The sequence below is a fragment of the Micropterus dolomieu genome, linkage group LG11 (assembly GCF_021292245.1).
Source record: "Micropterus dolomieu isolate WLL.071019.BEF.003 ecotype Adirondacks linkage group LG11, ASM2129224v1, whole genome shotgun sequence".
In the NCBI taxonomy this organism is placed as follows: Eukaryota; Metazoa; Chordata; class Actinopteri; order Centrarchiformes; family Centrarchidae; genus Micropterus; species Micropterus dolomieu.
Window position 1 is genome coordinate 22,514,565 of NC_060160.1, and position 20,061 is coordinate 22,534,625.

General features: G+C 42.0%; 1 protein-coding gene across 5 annotated transcripts; it reads right to left on the reverse strand.

Annotated features, from left to right (window-relative positions):
• Positions 1-13,444: 13,444 nt before the first annotated feature.
• On the reverse strand, positions 13,445-19,781 carry LOC123978486 (swi5-dependent recombination DNA repair protein 1 homolog). Of its 5 annotated transcripts, none has more exons than XR_006826978.1 (6): positions 17,945-18,530; positions 16,177-16,977; positions 15,975-16,077; positions 15,026-15,513; positions 14,686-14,800; positions 13,445-14,108 (listed from the first exon to the last, which is right to left on the reverse strand). XR_006826978.1 is itself a non-coding variant. In XM_046061720.1 (6 exons), exons 2-6 carry the CDS (start codon positions 16,355-16,357, stop codon positions 14,093-14,095), a joined length of 903 nt encoding a protein of 300 aa, XP_045917676.1. In that variant the 5' UTR covers positions 19,468-19,781; the 3' UTR covers positions 13,445-14,092. The 5 variants fall into 5 exon arrangements, 3 of the variants coding, with proteins under 3 accessions (XP_045917676.1, XP_045917675.1, XP_045917677.1); XM_046061720.1 differs by lacking the exon at positions 17,945-18,530 and adding an exon at positions 19,468-19,781 and having other exon boundaries at positions 16,177-16,357; XR_006826977.1 differs by having other exon boundaries at positions 16,177-18,542.
• Positions 19,782-20,061: the final 280 nt, after the last annotated feature.

Sequence of the window (20,061 nt, forward strand, 5' to 3'; positions counted from 1 at the left end):
GTAACATGGAGACTACCCACATTAGCCACGCAACATGCTAACCCCGAAAAACAGGCCAACATGCAAAATAAACACTGAGACAACATAAAACATGGCAAAACTTACAGCTTCCAAGTTTGAAGTCAGGTCACGGACAGCCAGTATTTATTCGTCCATGAACTTAACCGTTACCGGCCAGTGTACTGTCAATTTATGCTACTAATCGAGAACTGCATAGCAGTTCTGCGCATGACCCACAATCTTGGTCTCTGTTTCCAAGTCCATAAATCTATGCAACCTTGCTGTGAGCATGCTGTCGAGGCTGAGGCTGATGGTGGGCAATATCTTAAAAATAATGTTTTCATTGTGCCTTCTGACCTGTACACATGTAAATATCTTTAAACAAATGTAAATTAGCCAGTTTGTTGTGCATTCTGCATGTTTTGGTTAGGGAATCAGGGTTAGAGTCAGCGTGAATGGATAGACTATTGATTTGAGTTACCGTAAGATTTTTTTGTCAAGGTAGCATAAATGGTCAGAACACCGGACCTCGTGGATAAAGCAGTCTAGATTAAAATGTACACAACTGTCTGGTTTTCCAGTCGTCGCCATGACATTTCGGTCACGTTTCCATCAAAAATAAAGTTAATCCACTAGGTCTTCCTCAGATGGTGGGTGTAGATTTATACTTTGGCATGCTTTGGCAGGATGATCACCTATCTGGAAGACATTTACCTAGGGACAGTGTTCTCTTCAGGAGAGAATAACTCCCTCTGCAGACCTTTTACATGCACAGAAAAGCTATATAACACACTAAAGGAAAGGGAAAAAAATCTTCAAGCACAATATGGCCTCTTTTACTGTCCTGTATACTGAAGATTCACCTTCACTTCCTTTGTCAGGAGCAAGTAACAAAAGTGCAAGTTTGCCTCTAAAGTAATTTTCTTGTCTCTCCTTTTCCCATAAGTACCATTTTTGTTCCACAGATTCGCAGCTTTTTCCTGGCTGGTCCCCTTGGGCAAAGTCAGTATCATCTTCCACATGCAGCCTTGACTCAAATCTCTTGATGCAGCCTGCCTTTCCTTTCACGAGCAAGTGGAATTTTACAACATAATTCCTCCTTCCCCTTGACATTCCGTCTGCAACACTTGTCATTGAAACATCTCAAGTGAGCATATTGATATAGGGGTAAAATGAAAAGAAAAGTTTTGCTTGGTGAGAGGAAAATAAAGTGAAGTTTTTATTCACAATAGCACACAAAGTTAACAAGGTTTTATTTTAGATGTTGGTCATAGTCACAACAAGGTCTATTTTCTCTGTTTGATGCGAAGCACTCATTGCTATGGTCTTTTTACACTCTATGATGATGACATTTGAGCTTCTGTATACATGGCACTCTTCCTGTCCGTTTGGCCATGGTGGCAACATGCTGAGTACCCAGTTCTTCTTCTGTTTATTTAAGACAAATTGCTCACTCAGGTCTTAATTTGACTGAAAATCATATCTTTAATAAGCAGTAAATACATCATGTTAAATACAGATATTGCTACAGAAAAGACAGATTTTTGCAGCAGCACTCCCCTCTAGCATTACATCCCTGAGGAAGGTCAGACCATATACTGTGATGACACATTTTTCAAGCCTACGAACATTAAAAGAAAAAAAACACTATTCAATGACATGAAAGAGGGAATGATGAGTGTTAAGGTTTGAGTCTCTGCTTCTTTGAACCACTGTATTTTCATCAAACAGTGAAAGAATAAAATAGTGCAAAGGCGCTTTATTGCATATCCCTGTGCCTTTTGAAGTGGCTGTGCATTGCTCTGACATATGTGCTTGTATGGTTTTATAGAGACAAGAGTGTTACCTATTGATTTCCTGCCTCTCTTTGACAGCTGCTCTCTGGAATTTGATTGGAGTGCTCTGCTCTCATCGGACGCCCTAGATGGCATTGAGATTCAGCAAGCAACTGTGAAACATAGTGTGTGTGGATTGACGTGTGCGTCTTCATTCACATGCTGTATAGTATTCCTATGTGATTGTTTGTATTGGTTTGTGCAAATCCGTCTTTGTGCGTCCATGCTGTCTGCGATGTACCTCTTTGAGATGATCTCTGTGTTGAGTGTCTGTGTATCTTTAACCTCCCTTCAGCCAACAGATAAAGCACTGCATCTTCCTAATATTCAGCCTCAAGATTCATGGGTTGAGGGAGAAAATAGCAAAGAGATAGAGAAAGGAAATGTGGAGAAATGTAAAATTTAGGCATGCACCTGTACATGTGTGAGCTGGGAGCTTTCAGTGACCCCTGGTTTTTCATTATGTTATTGCTATTAGATTCTTATGACATCTCTGATCTTCTGAATTATCGTTTAGGTTTTATTCTCCTTTAGACAGATTATGAACAAAGTATAAGGAAGGAAGTAAAATTGCCATAGTAACAGTGAAATAATAACCAGTTTTGCCTTTATTGAGGGTAGTACAGCTGAAGATAGACAGGGAATGCCGGAGAAAGAGCAGGGAAGACATGCAGCTAATGAGCTGCGGGTCAGATTCAAAACCCGGACCATTGCGGTAAGGACTCATCGCCCTGGTACATGGTGTGTGTGCTTTACCGAGTGAGCTAACAGATGCCACTGCCATGGTAACAGTGTCAGTAACTTCCACCTTTTATGAGACATGATATCATGTCACATGCCTCTCTACACATGTTATACAGACACGTGCAGATTGCAGCTTTTGGATTAGCTTTATATCCGTGTGGTACGTTTAGATTTGGGTATTTGTCTCCCTCATTCTTCAATGCAGATTTTTCTCAAGGTGAGTCATGTTGAACGGGAAGCATCTGTCTACAGCTACCTTTAAGTGCTTTCGCAGATTTTCAATGAGATTCAAGCCTGTGCTTCAGCTGGGCCTCTGAAGTTGTTCTAGTGCTTGGCTTTGTGCTCATTGTCATTGTCCTGCTGGAACAGAAATTGTTCGCCCACTCCAAGGTTTTTTGGCACCATAGATTCGCCTGCATCTCTCCTTATAAATAAAACACCGTAAATAAAAAGGAACGTAATGGTTTATTAAAAAATTGTAGATATAATTTTATATAGTTGGAGTCCGACAACATTATGATGCCAATATGAATGCAGCCCTTTGCTTAGGTGGAAATGAATGTCCCGTTTGCTGATGTGGCTGTGCAGTAGTTGACTAGCCAGATTTGACTTGTGCGTTAATACCTGTGACTCTGATTTGAAAACAACAACAACAACAACAAAAATGCTTGAAGGTAGCGCTACTATAGCTCATATAGGTCATAATTTTGGAATGTCTTCATTCGTCATGTCTTAGTAAATAGAACTTATTATGATTTGATTGATGATTTGTTTGGTCTGGAAACTGATGGATCTCACTAAATGAATTAAAACCTATGTGACAGGGTCTTCCTTTTTACAAGCAGAAGCAAATATGAAATGATTTCTGTTCTTTTTTTACAGATTCTTTATATGTACTTCTGTCCAGTTATTCGGCGAAGCAACTACAACTAAACTTGTGAAATGTCGCAAAGAACACAATACATAGTGAATGCATTTGTATCATCTGCTATTAAGTGAACAAACCAGACACTGATTAGGCACTGTACTGTGCCTTATTGACAACAGTTTTCCACTATACAAAGTTTACAAAACTCTCAAAGTTTTTGGATGATTAAGGATTTTTTAAGTAAAATTTTCATTCAGCCTCTCAAATTCAAGACAGATAGAAGAGTACACGAAAAGACATAAAGCCAGTCCATTTTCCCCATCACCCTTATTAACTAAAAATTGCTTGCTAGCAGTCTTTGAACTGGGGAACAATGTGAGAGCAGGCACGTGCTGTAAAACAGACAGTGGCAGACTCTCCCCTGCTCTATCTTTCTGTCCTTTGCCAATCTGTTTGTTCTGTAGTTTCTTTGTCTGTATGTCTAAACCTATACTCTTTGTAGTTGGAAAAATGCAAAGGCAAATATATCCCAGTGTGGCTGACATGCTTTCTGTCATCTCCAACTCTAATAAGCTGTTTATACTGCTGTTTCTATGTGTATGGTTGTCTTTGACAAGGCCGAGCCTTTGTAGTCAGATAATGTGAGCTCCTCTAACACGTCAGCCATCTGACAACATAAAAGCGTTAAGTTGCTCTGTGTGAAGGCTTTCCATGTTGCTCATTTTGAGAAGGCCTTTATTAATAATCACACCCAAAGATTTTGCACATTCTGACTGCTGGCAGATGAAAAATCTTTACCGGCAGGGAGACACACTGACTTTTTTCCCCCTCTGACCCTGTCATTTGTTTCATCTGCTTTTGAGAGGAATATAAGGGTCCTGGGACCCTGGAAGATGCACAGCATGTTATTAAAGATTGTGGCAAATACTAAACTGGCTAATTATATACATTTTAGATGTGCCATGGACTTAGTGTATCTTAGCTGCTTTTGCCTTAACCAAAGACATTTTCTGTGTTCATAACTGCAGATGGGGAGAGAGGCTGTAAAGCAGTAGGTGCAGAAAAGTAATCGCCAGAAACCAAAGCAATTGCTAAAATAAGTTCTTTAAATTGTGAAATTGCTATAATTTGGAATGAGTAAATTGGCCAAGAATGCACAAAATATTCCTGTCAATAGAATTTAATTGTTTGAAAGATATATGTGGAAACTTTGATCATCATTGCTGTTGCTAGTGGTTACATCATTTAATTGAGCTTACCCTATAGAGAGCCCATGTCGTGACATCATGCCTCAGTTAAATTAAGCATGTTCCTGGTTTTTTTCTTCCTTTTTCTAAGACAATGGACTTATTAAGCTACTAGAAGAGTTGCTATAAGACAGATAAATCTTTATGATTTTAACAGCGTCAAACAACTTTTACTTTGCACTCACAGAGAAAACTACAGCTCCCATGAAACTGGGTAGGCTACTTTCGTCCATATCCAGAAAACTCACCAACGCTCTTCTAAAGTCATTTTTTTGACTTTCTAGTACATTGTTCAGACCCCTCTGTTCCCTCTCTATCTGTTAATACAGACCTGTCTGAGCAAGCTGCAAGTTAGCCTGCTAGCTAATAATATATGATGAGAACAGAGGAATAAAAATCATGCGTTAGAGCTGTCACTTTTACAAAAATCTAATTTAAATAAATCCAAACCAACACGTTTAAATCAATTCTAGTGCATTTTAGGACAACCTGAAGTAAAGCATGGCCTGCTGCTTTTAGGCACTGAGAATTTTCAAATCAAACAAATCATAACAGATAAAATAATCTCCCCCCATGTTTGAACCGTAGTAGTTCAGATTTAGAATAAAAAGTGACAGCCCTAATGTTTATCTGGTGTGGTTAACTGTCACAATGTACTGTCAGTACTGATGTTAGCCATAGTCAGTCGTTGCATTGACTTGTATGCAATTGTGCATACCAATAGGAGTCAATCTTCAAGTTTACCATTGACATGATGGAAGGCTGCTAGCAGTCGGACAAAAGTGAGAAAATCTGCCATACAGCTAAATGCTAACTATGCTAGCCTTAAATTGTATGAGGTCAAGTCATGCCATTTTGTGACGGAGGCTGGCAAAGTTGGTATTAAATATGTATGTATGTCTCTGCGGTGACTTTGACACCGTGGCATAACTTCCATCACTCCTACCTGCATGCTAATACAGTGTTTGACAGGCTTGAAGCTTCATCAAAAAATGCATTTCATACATATAAATGTGCACTCTTACATCAGTCAATACTACTGATATATGTTCTGTAATAAAATTTCCGTCACATCTTTGAATGTATGAATCTGTGATGTGATGCTCACATGTGGTTGTCAGTCATCAGCCCCTGTATGAGTAGATGTATGGGGAAGAGGGAGGCCAGCCCTGCCTTCAATATTGATATATTTTGACAGATGAACTGACAGCTGGGTGGCAAAGGGAGGCAGGCTGTGTTTGTGATTTGAAAATAAATTTCAAAGACCTTTGACACATAAGTTATTACAGATGAGAAAGGAACAGAGCAGAGACCAATGTCTTAAGAAAGACACCAGGTTATTGACTGAATATATCAGAATCAGAATCAGAATCGGGTTTATTGCCAGGTACATTCTCACATACGAGGAATTTGGCTTGGTATGAATTGGTGCTTACAGTACACATAAAACATAAATAGTAATATAAATATATAAAAAGTAAGGAGATACAAAAAATGTACAAGTATACAAAAAATATAAAAAATACAATAATACTATAATACAATGATGACAAGTATGTGCAAAAGTTGAGCATAAAGCACAGATGAGCGTTGTTGTAAAGTGTGGGGTCAGGAGAGTGTATGAGTGTGTGTGAGTTTGGGGAGGGGGGCATGAGAGTCACTGACAGTGAGAACCTGGCCTTGTTGAGGAAGCCCACTGCCATTGGAAAGAAACTGTTCTTGTGACGAGAGGTTTTTTTCCTGATAGACCGCAGCCTCCTGCCAGAGGGGAGAGTCTGAAACAGTTTGTGTCCAGGGTGGGAGGAGTCAGCTGCAATTTTTCCTGCACGCCTCAGAGTTCTCGAGGAGTACAGGTCCTGAAGAGAAGGAAGATTGCAGCCAATCACCTTCTCTGCAGAGCGAATGATACGCTGCAGCCTGCCCTTGTCCCTGGCGATGGCAGCAGCATACCAGATGGTGGTGGAGGAGGTGAGGATGGACTCAGTGATGGCGGTGTAGAAATGCACCATCATTGTCTTTGGCATGCTGAACTTCTTCAGCTGCCACAGGAAGTACATCCTCTGCTGGTCCTTCTTGGTGAGGGAGGTGATGTTCAGCTCCCACTTGAGGTCCTGTGAGATGATGCTGCCCAGGAAGCGGAAGGAGTCCACAGTGGTGACTGTGGAGTCACACAGGATGATGGGGAAGGGTGGGGCTGGGCTCTTTCTGAAGTCCATGACCATCTCCACTGTCTTCAGAGCGTTGAGCTCCAGACTGTTCTGGCTGCACCAGGGCACCAGATGGTCGATCTCCCACCTGTAGGTGGACTCGTCCCCACCAGAGATGAGCCCAATGAGGGTGGTGTCATCCGCAAACTTCAGGAGCTTGACAGACTGGTGACTGGAGGTGCAGCTGTTGGTATAAAGGGAGAAGAGCAGGGGGGAAAGAACGCAGCCTTGAGGCGAACCGGTGCTGAGGGTCCTGGAGTCAGAGAGATTTTCCCAGCTTAATGTGCTGCTTCCTGTCTGTCAGGAAGTCAGTGATCCACCTGCAGGTGGAATCAGGCACGTTCAGCTGAGAGAGCTTGTCTTGAAGCAGGGCCGGGATGATGGTGTTGAAAGCAGAGCTGAAGTCCACAAACAGGATCCTGGCGTAGGTTCCTGGAGAGTCCAGGTGCTGGAGGATGTAGTGAAGGGCTTTGTTTACTGCATCATCTACAGACCTGTTGGCTCTGTAGGCACACTGCAGGGGGTCCAGGAGTGCATCTGTGGTGGATTTAAGGTGGGACAACACAAGGCGCTCAAAGGACTTCATAACCACAGATGTCAGGTCGACAGGTCTGTAGTCTTTTAGTCCAGTAGTCTTTGGTTTTTTGGGGACAGGGATGATGGTGGAGGCTTTGAAGCAGGCTGGTACATGGCATTTCTCCAGTGAGGTGTTAAAAATGTCTGTGAACACCGGAGACAGCTGATTGGCGCAGTGCTTAAGGGTGGATGTGGAGACAGAGTCCGGTCCAGCTGCTTTGCGAGGTTTCTGCCTCCTGAACAGTCTGTTGACATCCCTCTACAGGATGGTAAGAGAGGGGGAGGAGGTGGGGGATGAGATGGTGGACTATGCCCAGTCAGTGGTGTGACAGGGGATGGTGTCAGGTCTGTCCCATTGTCTTTCAAAGCGACAGTAAAACTCGTTGGCAAGGAGTTGTTCATGGAGTGGGGGGATTTAGGTTTGTAGCTGGTGATCTGTCTGAAGCTTCTCCAGACAGAGGCAGAGTCATTATTTGAGAACTGGTGTTGTAGTCTCTCTGCGTACAGCTATTTAGCATCTCGCACCGCCTTGCTAAACCTGTACTTTGACTCCTTAAACCTGGCCCGGTCACCACTCCTTTTTTTTTTTTTTTTCTTCTTTTCTCTATTTTTCTTTTTTCTTTTTTCTCTTCTTTTCTTTTTTTTCCCCGTCTGCAGCTAGCCTTATCAACAAGGCCCGGGTTCCCCACTGAAACTCCCCCCTTGCAAATGATACAAATGTCTCTGCACATGTAAACGTGGCAGATTGCACATATTTGTTGTTAATTGTTAATCGTTGTTGTTCTATATTTTTATATTTTGTCAATTTATATATTTATGTACACAATATTCTCTTCCGTTATTACCACAGTAATGCACATGTAAATATCTGCCATATTGTTCTTTCTCTGCAAAAATATATATATATATATATAAAGATATAATATAAAATATAATTATTTTTCTCTATTCTTTAATTATTCTTATATAACTTGCATTTGTTTATTCCATATTTATATATTTCTACTTTTATTTACGTCAACTGTATGTTTGTCTATGTGTAGCACTTCATCACCAAAGCAAATTTGTCGTATGTGTAAAACATTACTTGGCAATAAAGCTCCTTCTGATTCTTCTGATTGTTGGGTTTCTGTAACATCACAGAGTACGGTCTAGACTTGCTCTTTTATGAAAAGCGCTATGACATAACTGTTGTGATTTGGCGCTATATAAATTAAATTGAATTAAACTGAATTAAATTGAACTATACAATCAATAATAATTATTTACAACCATTTACAACCAGATAAATGTCTGAAATATAATCAGGAAAATCTGTCAGTTTGGTGCTGTGACGTTTTGGAGCCTGATGGCTGACGGCACAAATGAGCCTCCAAAGCGCTTAGAGGCTCGAGGCTGGATGAGTCAGTGGCTGGAGGAGCTCCTGAGCTCCCGAGCTCCCTCAGCTCAGCATAGAGAGTATGAGAGGGGTTGTCCATGATGGTTTTCAGCTTCCCTCTCATTCTCCTCTCAGTCACTGCCTCCACACTGTCCAGTTCCATACCCACCACCGAGCTGGCCTTCCTCAGCTTGCCCAGTTTGTTGGTGCCACAAGTCCCGATGCCACCTCCCCAGCACACCACAGCAAACAAGATGACACTGGTCACTACAGACTAGTAGAACATCCATAGCAGCCTGGTGCACACATTGAAGGACCTGAGCCTCCTCAGGAAGAACAGCCTGCTCTGTCCTTTCCTGTAGAGGGCCTTGTGTTGTTTGTCCAGTTCAGTTTTTTGTTGAGTTGCACCCTGAGGAACCTGTAGGTATCCACAATGTCTACCCCCTCACCCCTTATTTATGACAGGGGTGTGGGGCCTCTTGAAGCATCTTAAGTCCACCACCAGCTCCTTGGTTTTTCCTGTGTTGAGCTGGAGGTGGTTGCTGTCACAGCAACCAACAACGCTCTCTATCAGGTCTCTGGCTAATTGGCTAATTGGGCTTAAGCCCTGAATGTTTTGTCAAAAGCCCCGGATCTTTTAGGTTTTTAAAATAAGTTCAACTTTGTTTCATTTCCCCTCTGTCTTTCTGACAGGAGCGGCAAAACAATGGAGCAAAAGCTCTTTTACCGGGGTGGCGGTAATGCATCTCTCAGCCGGTTTGCAGACCGCTAATAAACACTAAAGAAGAAGAAAAATAGAACTCTGGCGCCCCCTCAGTGAGTGAGCTTGATAGCTAACCAGCTGATGTTACGGAAGTTTTTTACACGGAGAGGCAAATCTCACCGGCCAATCACAGAGAGAAGCAGCGTCAGACAGTGAACCGCCGACAAGACAGTGAACCGTCGGTCACCACTCCTAAATGCCTCTTCCTTTTCCAACCTCAGCTGTCTGAGCTTAGCTGTGAACCAGGGTTTGTCATTGTTATAACTCACCCTGGTCCATGTTGGAATGTAGCTGTCTTCACAGAAGCTGATGAAGGACGTCACAGCCTCTGTATACTCATCCAGACTGTTGGTAGCAGTCCTGAAAACATCCCAGTCAGTGCAGTCCAAGCACGCCTGGAGGTTCTCTACCGCTTCACTGTCACACTCTGCCTGTCTGCCATGTCATGTTTTGTACCTTTTGTGTTTGTCAGCTTCATTATCTGTTATTTTGGCCTGTTGGGATTGGGGTTCTGTCTTGTCTGTCGTCTAGTGTTCAGTAACCCTTGTCTTGTCTGTTACCCCAGTGATCCCTCTGCATGTCTGTCTCTGTTTTCCCCTGCTCTCTCTCTCCCTGTCTGTGCCTCGTTAGCCTCATGTCTGTCATCTGTGCTTCTCCCACCCTGCTCGTTAGTCCCTGTATATGTACCTGGTGTTTCTGTCTTGTCTTTGTCGGGTCATTGTATGTTGTCACCCTGTGTTGCAGTGTGTTCTGGTGTTGTCAGCCTCACTTGTTGTGTTTCCCTACTCGTTTTTGGATGTTGGATTTCTGTTGGACAACCTTTGTTTTTGGACTCTGTCATCAGCCACTCAGTTTGTAAGTGTGCTCGCTTTTTGTTGCTTTAAATAAAACTCTGAACTGCACCTGCTAGTCTTCGTGTCCTGAGTTTGGGTCCTACAATCTGCCTCCACACCACAAACATCGTGACGGAATGACCCGACCAAAAAGGGACCCAGCGGACACCATGTCCAATGAACTGAATGATCTGTGCTTGGATCTTATGGAGCTGAGAAGTATGTGGTTCAAGGCCAGTCATATTAGCCACAAAGAGGCTATCGTGTCCCTCGCCCAGACTAAATTGGCCGCTATCCCAGGAGCGGCCAACTCCTTTCTGGAGTGGATGTTCGACTTCCTCCGCTCCTCAGCCGATTCCCCAGCCAAGTCTACACCAGTTCCTCAGCCTGTTAGCCATGAGCCAGGCTGTCAGTGGACACCAGGAAGCCTGACCCTCAGCCTGCCAGCACTGCAGTGGCTAGCCCTCTGCCTGATTCCCGGCCTGCTGGCTGCACGCTGGGAAGCCTCGTCGTTTCCTGCCCAGCTAGCGCTGCCGGCCGTCAGCCTGATCCCCGTTCCGCTAGCGCTGCTAGCCGCCCACCTGGTTCCCTGCCTGCACCACCCCCCTCAGAATCAGCTCCTGCATCTAGGTTGGTTGGGGTCACTTGGACTTCTAGCTCTCTGGCTTCCTTTCTGCTGGACATTGCCTTGAAGCCAGAGAGCGAACAAACAGCAAGCCCCCAACCAACCAGCCAGCGGCTGGAGGGCAACCGGACAGCTAGCAGGCTGCTAGCCGACCTGCATATGTCCGACGCCCAGCCTGCTCACACTCAAGCGGTGTTGGATTTCTGTTGGATAACCTTTGTTTTGGGACTCTTTCATCAGCCGCTCAGTTTGTAAGTGTGCTCGCTTTTTGTTGCTTTAAATAAAACTCTGAACTGCACCTGCTAGTCTTCGTATCCTGCGTTTGGGTCCTACAACCTGCCTCCACACCTCAAACATCGTGACATTCACTGGTCTACTGCTTTGATGTCCTCACCACAGGTTTACAGATTTTTAGTGTTTGTCTGTATGCAGGAATCAAGTGAACCAGGGCGTGTCCCAGTGGACGGAGTGATAGGCACTGCTTACTGTGGTGTAGTAGTGATCCAAAGTGTTCCCCTCTCTGGACACTTTATGAACTGTCTGTATTTGGGGAGTTCATGGCTGAGGTTTCCTTTGTTAAAGTCACCAAGAACAATAATTAAGGAGTCCGGCAATGTCCGCTCTACCCACAGTATCTGATCGGCCAGCGTGCGCTGTGCCTCCTGAGATGTATAGAGATGTATATCATATCATCAGGTTATATACATACACATTATATTTACACATTCTGGGATTATGCTATGAGTTAATGTGAAAGCCACACAGTTCTGTTGTTACTGTATAATGAACTCCAATGTGAGTTGAAACAATAGCTGGGGATGGATTAACATTACAGAGAGTGAAACTGACAAAAGAAATTTGAAGAGGCTTAATGGTAAATTTTCAATAAAGTGAATTAGAATTCTTGTTTATAGTAATTTCTATTCTCACCTTGTTTCATCCGCAGCCTTTTGAAATAAGAGTGTATATTTTTTTCTTACAATGCATTCCAGTCCATATAATATATTGTGAAATATGGTCATTCAATTTTATAAATGCTTATTTCATTGAACATATACTGTATACAGTTAAGACTCATAATTCTGTTTACTTTTCTCATGAGAATGGAGACAGACTATACCATATAGACAACTGACAGGCTGAATGTGCTGTGTACACTAAGTTATCGCAGCTCCTGTAAAGAGATCAAGAGAGAAAACAGGTGACTTCTACATCATCTTTACTAAAACAATATAACGGGAGTTTAAACAATGAACATTGACAAAGACAAGGTTTTATGACTCATCACACATGGCTTCACTTGTGCTCTTCAAAAGAGGCAAAGACTTTAAAATGCCTGTTGTCAACTGCGTCCACCATTTTTTATTTTTATTTTTTTACACTGTCTATGGCCTCCACGGGGCTTCTCAGGCTTCTAGGAAGGGCCTTGCTCAATGTGGCCAAGGTCAAACATTTGACGCTGCCCACTTTGAGCACCGCCTGGATCTGTACACTGCAGTCAGGGGCTTCTCGCAAAATCAGGCAGGCAATATGCTCATATTCTGAAATGCTCCATGTGATATATAGCTGTCGGAGAGCGGCACAAAACCAGCTCACAGAGAGCTGTTATCCATAGTTGAAGCACAAAAAAATGATAGATTAACAGTCCACCAACAACATAGGGCAGACTAAATGCTTTGCTGCTGAAAAACTTAAGTGTGAGTTAACGCTGGACAAAACCGTGGCACAGCCGCAGACTGTGTCGGACGCCAGGGTCCCACGTTATCCTCCAGTTTCGTTTGTTGTTGTAAAATGTTCAAGCCTTGTGCCCGCTCTGATTAGTGAGTAGGACTGTAACAGGAGGCGCATGGTGCTTGAGACTGGTAAGCAAGTCTGTGACACAAGGATGACAACGGAAAGAATTTGCAACTGCACAACTGTTTAAAATGGGTCAGATGCACTGTATAATAAATCTAAATTTTAATCGCAGTCTTCACGTTTAGCTAATCGCGTTCCCACATAGCAAAACTGGTCTGGCCCAGTGACGGGCCACACAACACACTTAGACTCGGCCCAGATACATCAATGAATTACTGTCCACAAGTGGTCCAGATCTGGTAGCTAGAACACGGGCCACATATGGCCCATGATATAGCCATATCTCATCCCACTGTATGACTATAGCTGGCCCTGTTTTGGACCATACCTGATTTTCCACATGTCAGCCTCAACTAAACCTTCACCATGCCACTTCAATTTTATACAGTTGCCGTATTTGGCCCAGATTAAAAAAAAAAAAAAGCCTCAATACAGACGTTTTATAAAAAATATTTATTGATTTTTACACATCAAGCCATTTTCAAAACTGTACATTTTATTTGCCAGACAATCTCTTCCTCTCATTTGTAAAAATGTACAGACAAATAGGAAATTCTTGTACAAAACACTTGTACATAAAATACAGATTTTTGAACATAGTTTGGCGTGAGGATCTCTCCGGCACAGAAATTATGGTATTTATTTCCCACAACATCCAGACTCACCAGACCAGGTTAAGTGTTTTAGCCCAGTCTAGGTTAGCAAACACGGATCCAGCCTCCTGCTGTTCCAGCTGAAATTCAGTTAGATTTTGCACTTGTAAAACACACACAACTTTTGAAAATCCATACTATGTTTCAGTCCATGAACCCGTTGTACTCTGCACACAACTTTTCGTCCAGGATAACAAACACAGTCCTGGCCTCCTGCTGTTCCAGCTGAAATTCAGTTCGGTTTTGCACTTGTAAACTTGTGAAACACTTGACAAAAAACAACTTTTGAACATCCATGCCATGTTTCAGTCCATGAACCAGTTGTACTCTACACACATGTCTATGCTATGTTTCAGTTCATTAAATTGTTTACTGCTGTCCTGCTCTCTTCACGCTCTTTTCTCCTCATCCTCTCCCTCCTGCCACCATCCCTATCCGGAGCCAGATGAAGCCATCTTTTGATGGTGGAATCTATTTCTTGGTCCGTGGCCCCAGATGTCAGACGGTTACGCCTCACAGCAGCTAAAAAAACCCCACACACAATTAACTTGTGACTACAGGATTTTAAAGGACATATTGAGTACAATATGAACCAGTAATGGCTGCCTATGGCTTTCTACTTAAACTGATCTGCAAAATTATGGTCTCTGCATGTAGATATCACACCAGAATGTCTGTCAAAAGGGCGTAGGTTCAGTTTAAGTGAATTTGTCCTTTAAAGCAACCAGCCATTCTCAATTTCCACTGCCCGAATCAATTATCTCTAAATAAGTCCTATTGTATCTATTCCAATAAAAGATAAATCACGGTATTTCCTCTCCTCTCCCCTGCTCATCACCTCACCCGTCTTCTCTTCCTCTACTGTCCTCTAATGACCCTTCTCCTGTCCACCCCTACCCTCATCTCTCTTCCTGTCTTCTCCTTTCAGCTCCTTCACTTTTCTCACCTGCTTCCTTTCCTCTACTTTCCTTCACATTTCCTCATCTTGTCCATCCCTGCTTTCCCTCCTTCCTTCTTAAGAACCTGAACTATCAAGTTATATAACTGTTAATGGTTCTTAAACATATACATGCCAATGTTGGTATGAAGGCCAACTTACCAATCACAACATCTCTTATCTGTAGGCGCTGAAAGCCAATCTTTCCATTTATTCCTCTCATGTTGATATTCTTCGCCAAGGAGTTTGTAATCCCCCCCTTTGAGAGCGTGTTCACCTGAAATCATATTTCTTAATTAGTTTTTTCCCCCCAGCAATGGTTTCATATTTACGTATTTTAAGGAATGGATAGAATGTATAGCATAAGTAAGTGGTGTTCCTGTAGCTAGCTGCTTAGTTTTGATGGATTTACTTATCATGGCTTATTTTCCTCATTATCTGAAGAAACCATTTAGCCAAATAAAGAATTCTTACAATGTAACAAACATAATTGAATACTCACAAGTTTGCAGACTGGCTGTCTGCTCCTTGGTCTGGTGTGCCTCGGGGTGCCTTGATGGGAGTATAGATCGTTCGGTGTGCCTCGGCATACGGCGGCTCTCGGTGCTGGCGCGCCTCGGCGTACGGTGGCTCTCGGTGCTGCCATGCATCAGTGGATGATTCTCAGTGTTGGTGTGCCAGCTTGAAGGAAACTTGGAAGTACAGTAGTGCTGACTTGGGCTTGGCTCAGGACTGCTGTGGCCACTTGGTGGGAAGTCAGGACTGCTGTGGAGGTCAGGACTGCTGTGGCCACTTGGTGGGAAGTCAGGACTGCTGTGGAGGTCAGGACTGCTGTGGCCACTTGGCTGGAAGTTCGGGCTGTTTTGCTTCCCTGGCTTTAATGTAGGAGTTTTGTACTGCCTGGGGATCTTTGGAGCATTGGGCAATGTGACGTTCAGGGTGCTTTCCATCTCTTCATCGTCTTCCCCAGGGAAAAGAATATCCTTGCGTCTAAAAACACATTTAATAATTTTAAGAAACAGTATGTGTGCGCGAGTGCATGCATATTGACTACCAGCTATATACAGCGTGCTAGTCTCAAAAATCCAGCTGCTTATAACATTAACTTAGCTCTCCTTATTAGCTAGGCTCCTTACATGCTTGCTAATAACTTTTTTCAAGCCGGGTCTCCGACATTGAAAGCGTTGTGTTGGACAGATTTGTGCAGCTGTGTTCCATGAGGGAGAGAGAGATAGGTACAGGTGAGTGAGAGAGAGAGCGGGACGAGTGAGAGGAAGTGCTGCATGAATGCGCTACGGCGCTCTGCAATCAAATACGATTTTAAATAGGCTTAGTAAAAAAAATCTAAAATCAATGTGTGGCAGTGAGCGTTAATATTGTGGCGGGCCGCCACAAATAAATTAACTTATGGGAAACACTGCTGCAGATTTATAAAAACACAAAAAACATACATTCTTTTTCTTTTAAATTTAATTGGCGAGTCCCCTCCGTCACTTCCAAGGTCAGTGTGATCGACAGCCTGAGGTAGTTTAAACCTTGCTTCATTGTAGTCATCTAGAAAAACAAAATACAGGGAAAAAAAGTAAATTTAAGTGATATTATGATCTATCATTAGATCAATTTAAAAGGTAGAGGTGATAACACTTAACTTACGTGATGTGAAGATAATTCTGGCCTTATGGGGCATCCATCCGTCTCCAGGACATTCTTGAGTTTTTACAGCTTTTGCCACATCAATTTTATTTGGAGGCCACATGCACTCTCCATTTTTTATCCAGACTGAAGGCACAATATCAACCTCATTTGTGTTGTCAAAGACAACAATATGAAACATCTGAAAATAAGCAACCATGACTACATAAATTCCATAGCCAACTAAAATACAAGAGCAACTTCAGGGTTACTAGTTTCAATGCAAGAGTGGAACAACAACAAATCTGTTTCGAAATGGTAATCTTACATACTTCTGTAGCTTCTTTTCAATCATAAAACACTTGACATTGGTGGAGAGGTTGGAAACCACATAAATTCCCAACTCTTTTGAGTCAATTGGATATTTAAAGAAATGTTCCACCTGTTTATATTCATTACCCACAAGGTACACAATTCCTTTATCCTCAACAATGTTTCGGACTAAAACAAACTTGTTATCGACTTTGATACAAGAATCTCTCTCATTGGGCTTCACAACTATATCATCAATAGCCAATACTTTAAATTGACGAACATGTTGTGAGAAGCACTCTGGCACTGGCCCGCCCATATGCTCTTTATCCAGTTTTTGAGTTGCCTCTTTAACATCTGGACTGTAGCTGCCATTTTCCATTTCTGATAATCTGCGTAACACCTGAGTCAAAGGATTGCATGGCCCCCGAACCAATTTTTTAAGTTTTCCTAAGAAATTTTCATAGGGAAATGCTGATATAAGATCTAAATTGCCATGTATTTTGACATCTTCATTGAGATGCAACAGACCATGAATATTGTAAACCCAAAACTCTTCACCATAAAGCTGTCCAAAGTGTTCAAAAAATGAAACCAGCAGAGTGTGAGCAAGGTCGTTCATCTCCATACAATATTTTGGACTTTTTGGCCAAAATATACACACCTACTGACAAAAGCATGAAGTTGTCATAGATCTGAGGTTTTAAAACACCCCTCAGCACAACCAGACCAGTGTATAACAAGAATTGGCAGAATTCTGTGGCTTTCCACCTACATCGTTCAGCCAGTGCCCGTGGCCTTCGAGCAAACTCACTGGAAATGTAATTTTTCAGAGCAAGAAGTCTATCCGTAACCATGGAAGCTAGACTAGATGAAATGCGACAGCACAAAGGACCAGTGGTGCTGATCCACAAATCTAAGAGACGCCTCATTACACCCAGACAAACCAGGTGCATATAATCGTATGGGAAACAAGCCACCATGTCAATGCCAACATCTGCAAGAGGTGAGTGATGGATGTGATGTTCCTCATCTACTGCTTGCCTAAAACTGTCATCCGTTCTGCGCCTTGCATTGACCTCAGGAAATGTCATTTGATTAGATTTGCGGACACCCGTTTGGTGACACTTGTCACACCCATGGTATCCAGTGTGTGACTTCACACCTCTTATGAAGGCTCGGGCTGGGGTATCGCACACAACAGAAACAACATTCACAAAGAAGGTTTTCTGCTTGAACAGAAACCCACTTTTCAACATTTTCAACTCTTGAACCAGATTATGAAGATACTCGGCCAACGAATTTGGCTTAGAAGTACCACAAAACAGTCCGATCAACATTGGTTTCTTGGTGTATCTTTGCAACATACCAAGAATTGGCCAAAACTGTGTACTAGTACTCTTGCAAAGCGGCAGACCATCAAAATTCAACTGCAGTTTAAAAGCATGTCCGTCTGGCACTGTAGACCACACTTTATCTAGAATTTTCCTGATAGAATTCAGAATTCCACAATAGTGGAACACACCACCAGCTACACTGTTAATGTTGTAGCATGTTTTTGTTTTCAGCAGTGTTCGTCCATCCTTTGGCAGAGAGGGATGGTAGATTTTGAGAATGCTGAGAAGCGCTGACAGAGCTATTAGAGAAATACCAAATTCAACTGCCCAATCTGCCAGAGAGCTCCGCAAATCACCATCACTATGACTGCACTGTTCTCCAAGATCAGGCAGATCCTCAACAGAAGCTAAAGTCTCTTCATATACTTCCTTTTCCTCAACATGAAGACACTGATCACTTTCTTCATCACTAAATAGCATCTCAGATTCTTCTGAATCATCAACACAATCACCTAACTCTAAATTGGCATCCACCATCCCTCCCCTATCCAGCTCATTTTCAATCAGTTTACTGACTGTCTTTAATGCCCTTCTTCGTGCATTGCCCCTATTATTGTACATCCACGCCTTTTCCATACCGTGACTTTCCTCAAACATTTGTCCTTCAACCTGAAACAGACAAAGAAGAATATACCAAATTACAATTTTTTTTATGTTATATATTTATTTAGCTTAAAATGAGAATGAAATATCAATGACAAGAGCTAAGCTATTCTGCAATTAAATATAGATTACATTAGGGTGTTCGATTATTGCAAAAGTCATAATCACAATTAATCTGGTAAATATTGAGATCACAATTATTTAAAACAATTACTGCCTTCGGGAACATCCTGCATTTATTGAACTTTTAAAATTGAATTATTCTTTCTTTCTTTTTTTTTAAATAATAATGCATTAAGCCAAAATCCCAAATAGCCCAAATAAGAAATAGTAATCCAATAACGTTAGTATTAAAAGACAGCAAGCAGTGTTTCCCCAGGTTGAGGATGGGCCATTGATGGGGCTTCATGTCTGTGTGTATTAACGTCAGTCAACCTTACACACGCAGCAGAGCAGGTGACATATGAACTACTCGAGCTGAACTAGTTATTTCAAAATTATTTCAAGATTAGTGACACTGCATTGATATAGATAATCTTGTAATACGTAAAATATTTTTTCTGCGTGTTTGAAATTTAAAGGAGAGCTGCACGGCCATGGCGTAATGGTTGCACGCACATCTCCAAATGCCGCTAAATTCAAAAATCCTGCCGTTACTTTTCAAAACTACATTAAGTTAACGTTAGCTAATCTATATCAAGGCATATCACTTAGCTTGAAAAAATACCATTCTCTAATGTTATCTAAATTTAACTGCAAAATAGGTTAACCAAAAATAGCACTTTTCACAAGCTTACTCGGAAATAACATCTTTTTAATAGCCTATGACGATTAGCTAGCTAGCTAACGTTAGCTTATACCTAGCCTAGCCCCATCCTTACAGTAACATTCAAGCTAGACTCCCGACCTCTCCCGAATGTTAGCTTTGTGAGCTAACAGCAAATGTAATAACTAAAACAGTAACGTTTTCATAAACATGAAATTATTGTTTCTCACTCACCGCTTCTTTGCTGGCTTGTAGCCACAGTGCTCTGGGCAACTTGCTATTCCCCAAACTAGTCCGTGACCGTGAGTGCAGTGAGTCAGCACTCTCTCTTTTTTCTTGGTAGTCTCGACCGTTGGCTCGTTCCAGTGACGTCCCTGTCCACGGCCCTGGTGCAGCCTACACTGAGTGGATACGTTGATAAATTCAATTGATTGACATCAGAACGTTAACGCCTACTATTTCCAGGGCCTTGTTTCAGAATTAAAATTCCCATTAGTGTTTCCTTTTCAGAAGATCACCATTTCAAGACGGCTTGAATGGAGCTAAATCCCTACAGGATCATGACATTATTTGAATTAATTCCTAACAAAAAATAAATAAATCTTAAAACGGTTTTTTTTTACTGGCAAGGTACAAAAATAGTGGAGGAGGTGTCTAGATTTTGTATTTTAAAAAAGAAAAAAAAAACTCATCATGGGCCTAATTTTTTTAAATTTGTTTGTTTACAAATACAAGTCATGGAAGTATGTTTTTAAATAATTATTAGCACCTTACTCAAAAATATCTGAAATTAAACTGTGGGACAAGACCGGTCATACATCTGTGGCC

Coding starts and splice junctions, on each gene's coding strand:
- LOC123978486 (XM_046061719.1), bottom strand. CDS start 16,375: ATGGTTGCTTATTTTCAGATGTTTCATATTGTTGTCTTTGACAACACA. Junction 15,514..15,974: donor AAATTTAAAAGAAAAAGAAT/GTATGTTTTTTG, acceptor ATGTGTTTTTAG/ACGCAAGGATATTCTTTTCC. Junction 14,801..15,025: donor GACAGCCAGTCTGCAAACTT/GTGAGTATTCAA, acceptor ATATGATTTCAG/GTGAACACGCTCTCAAAGGG.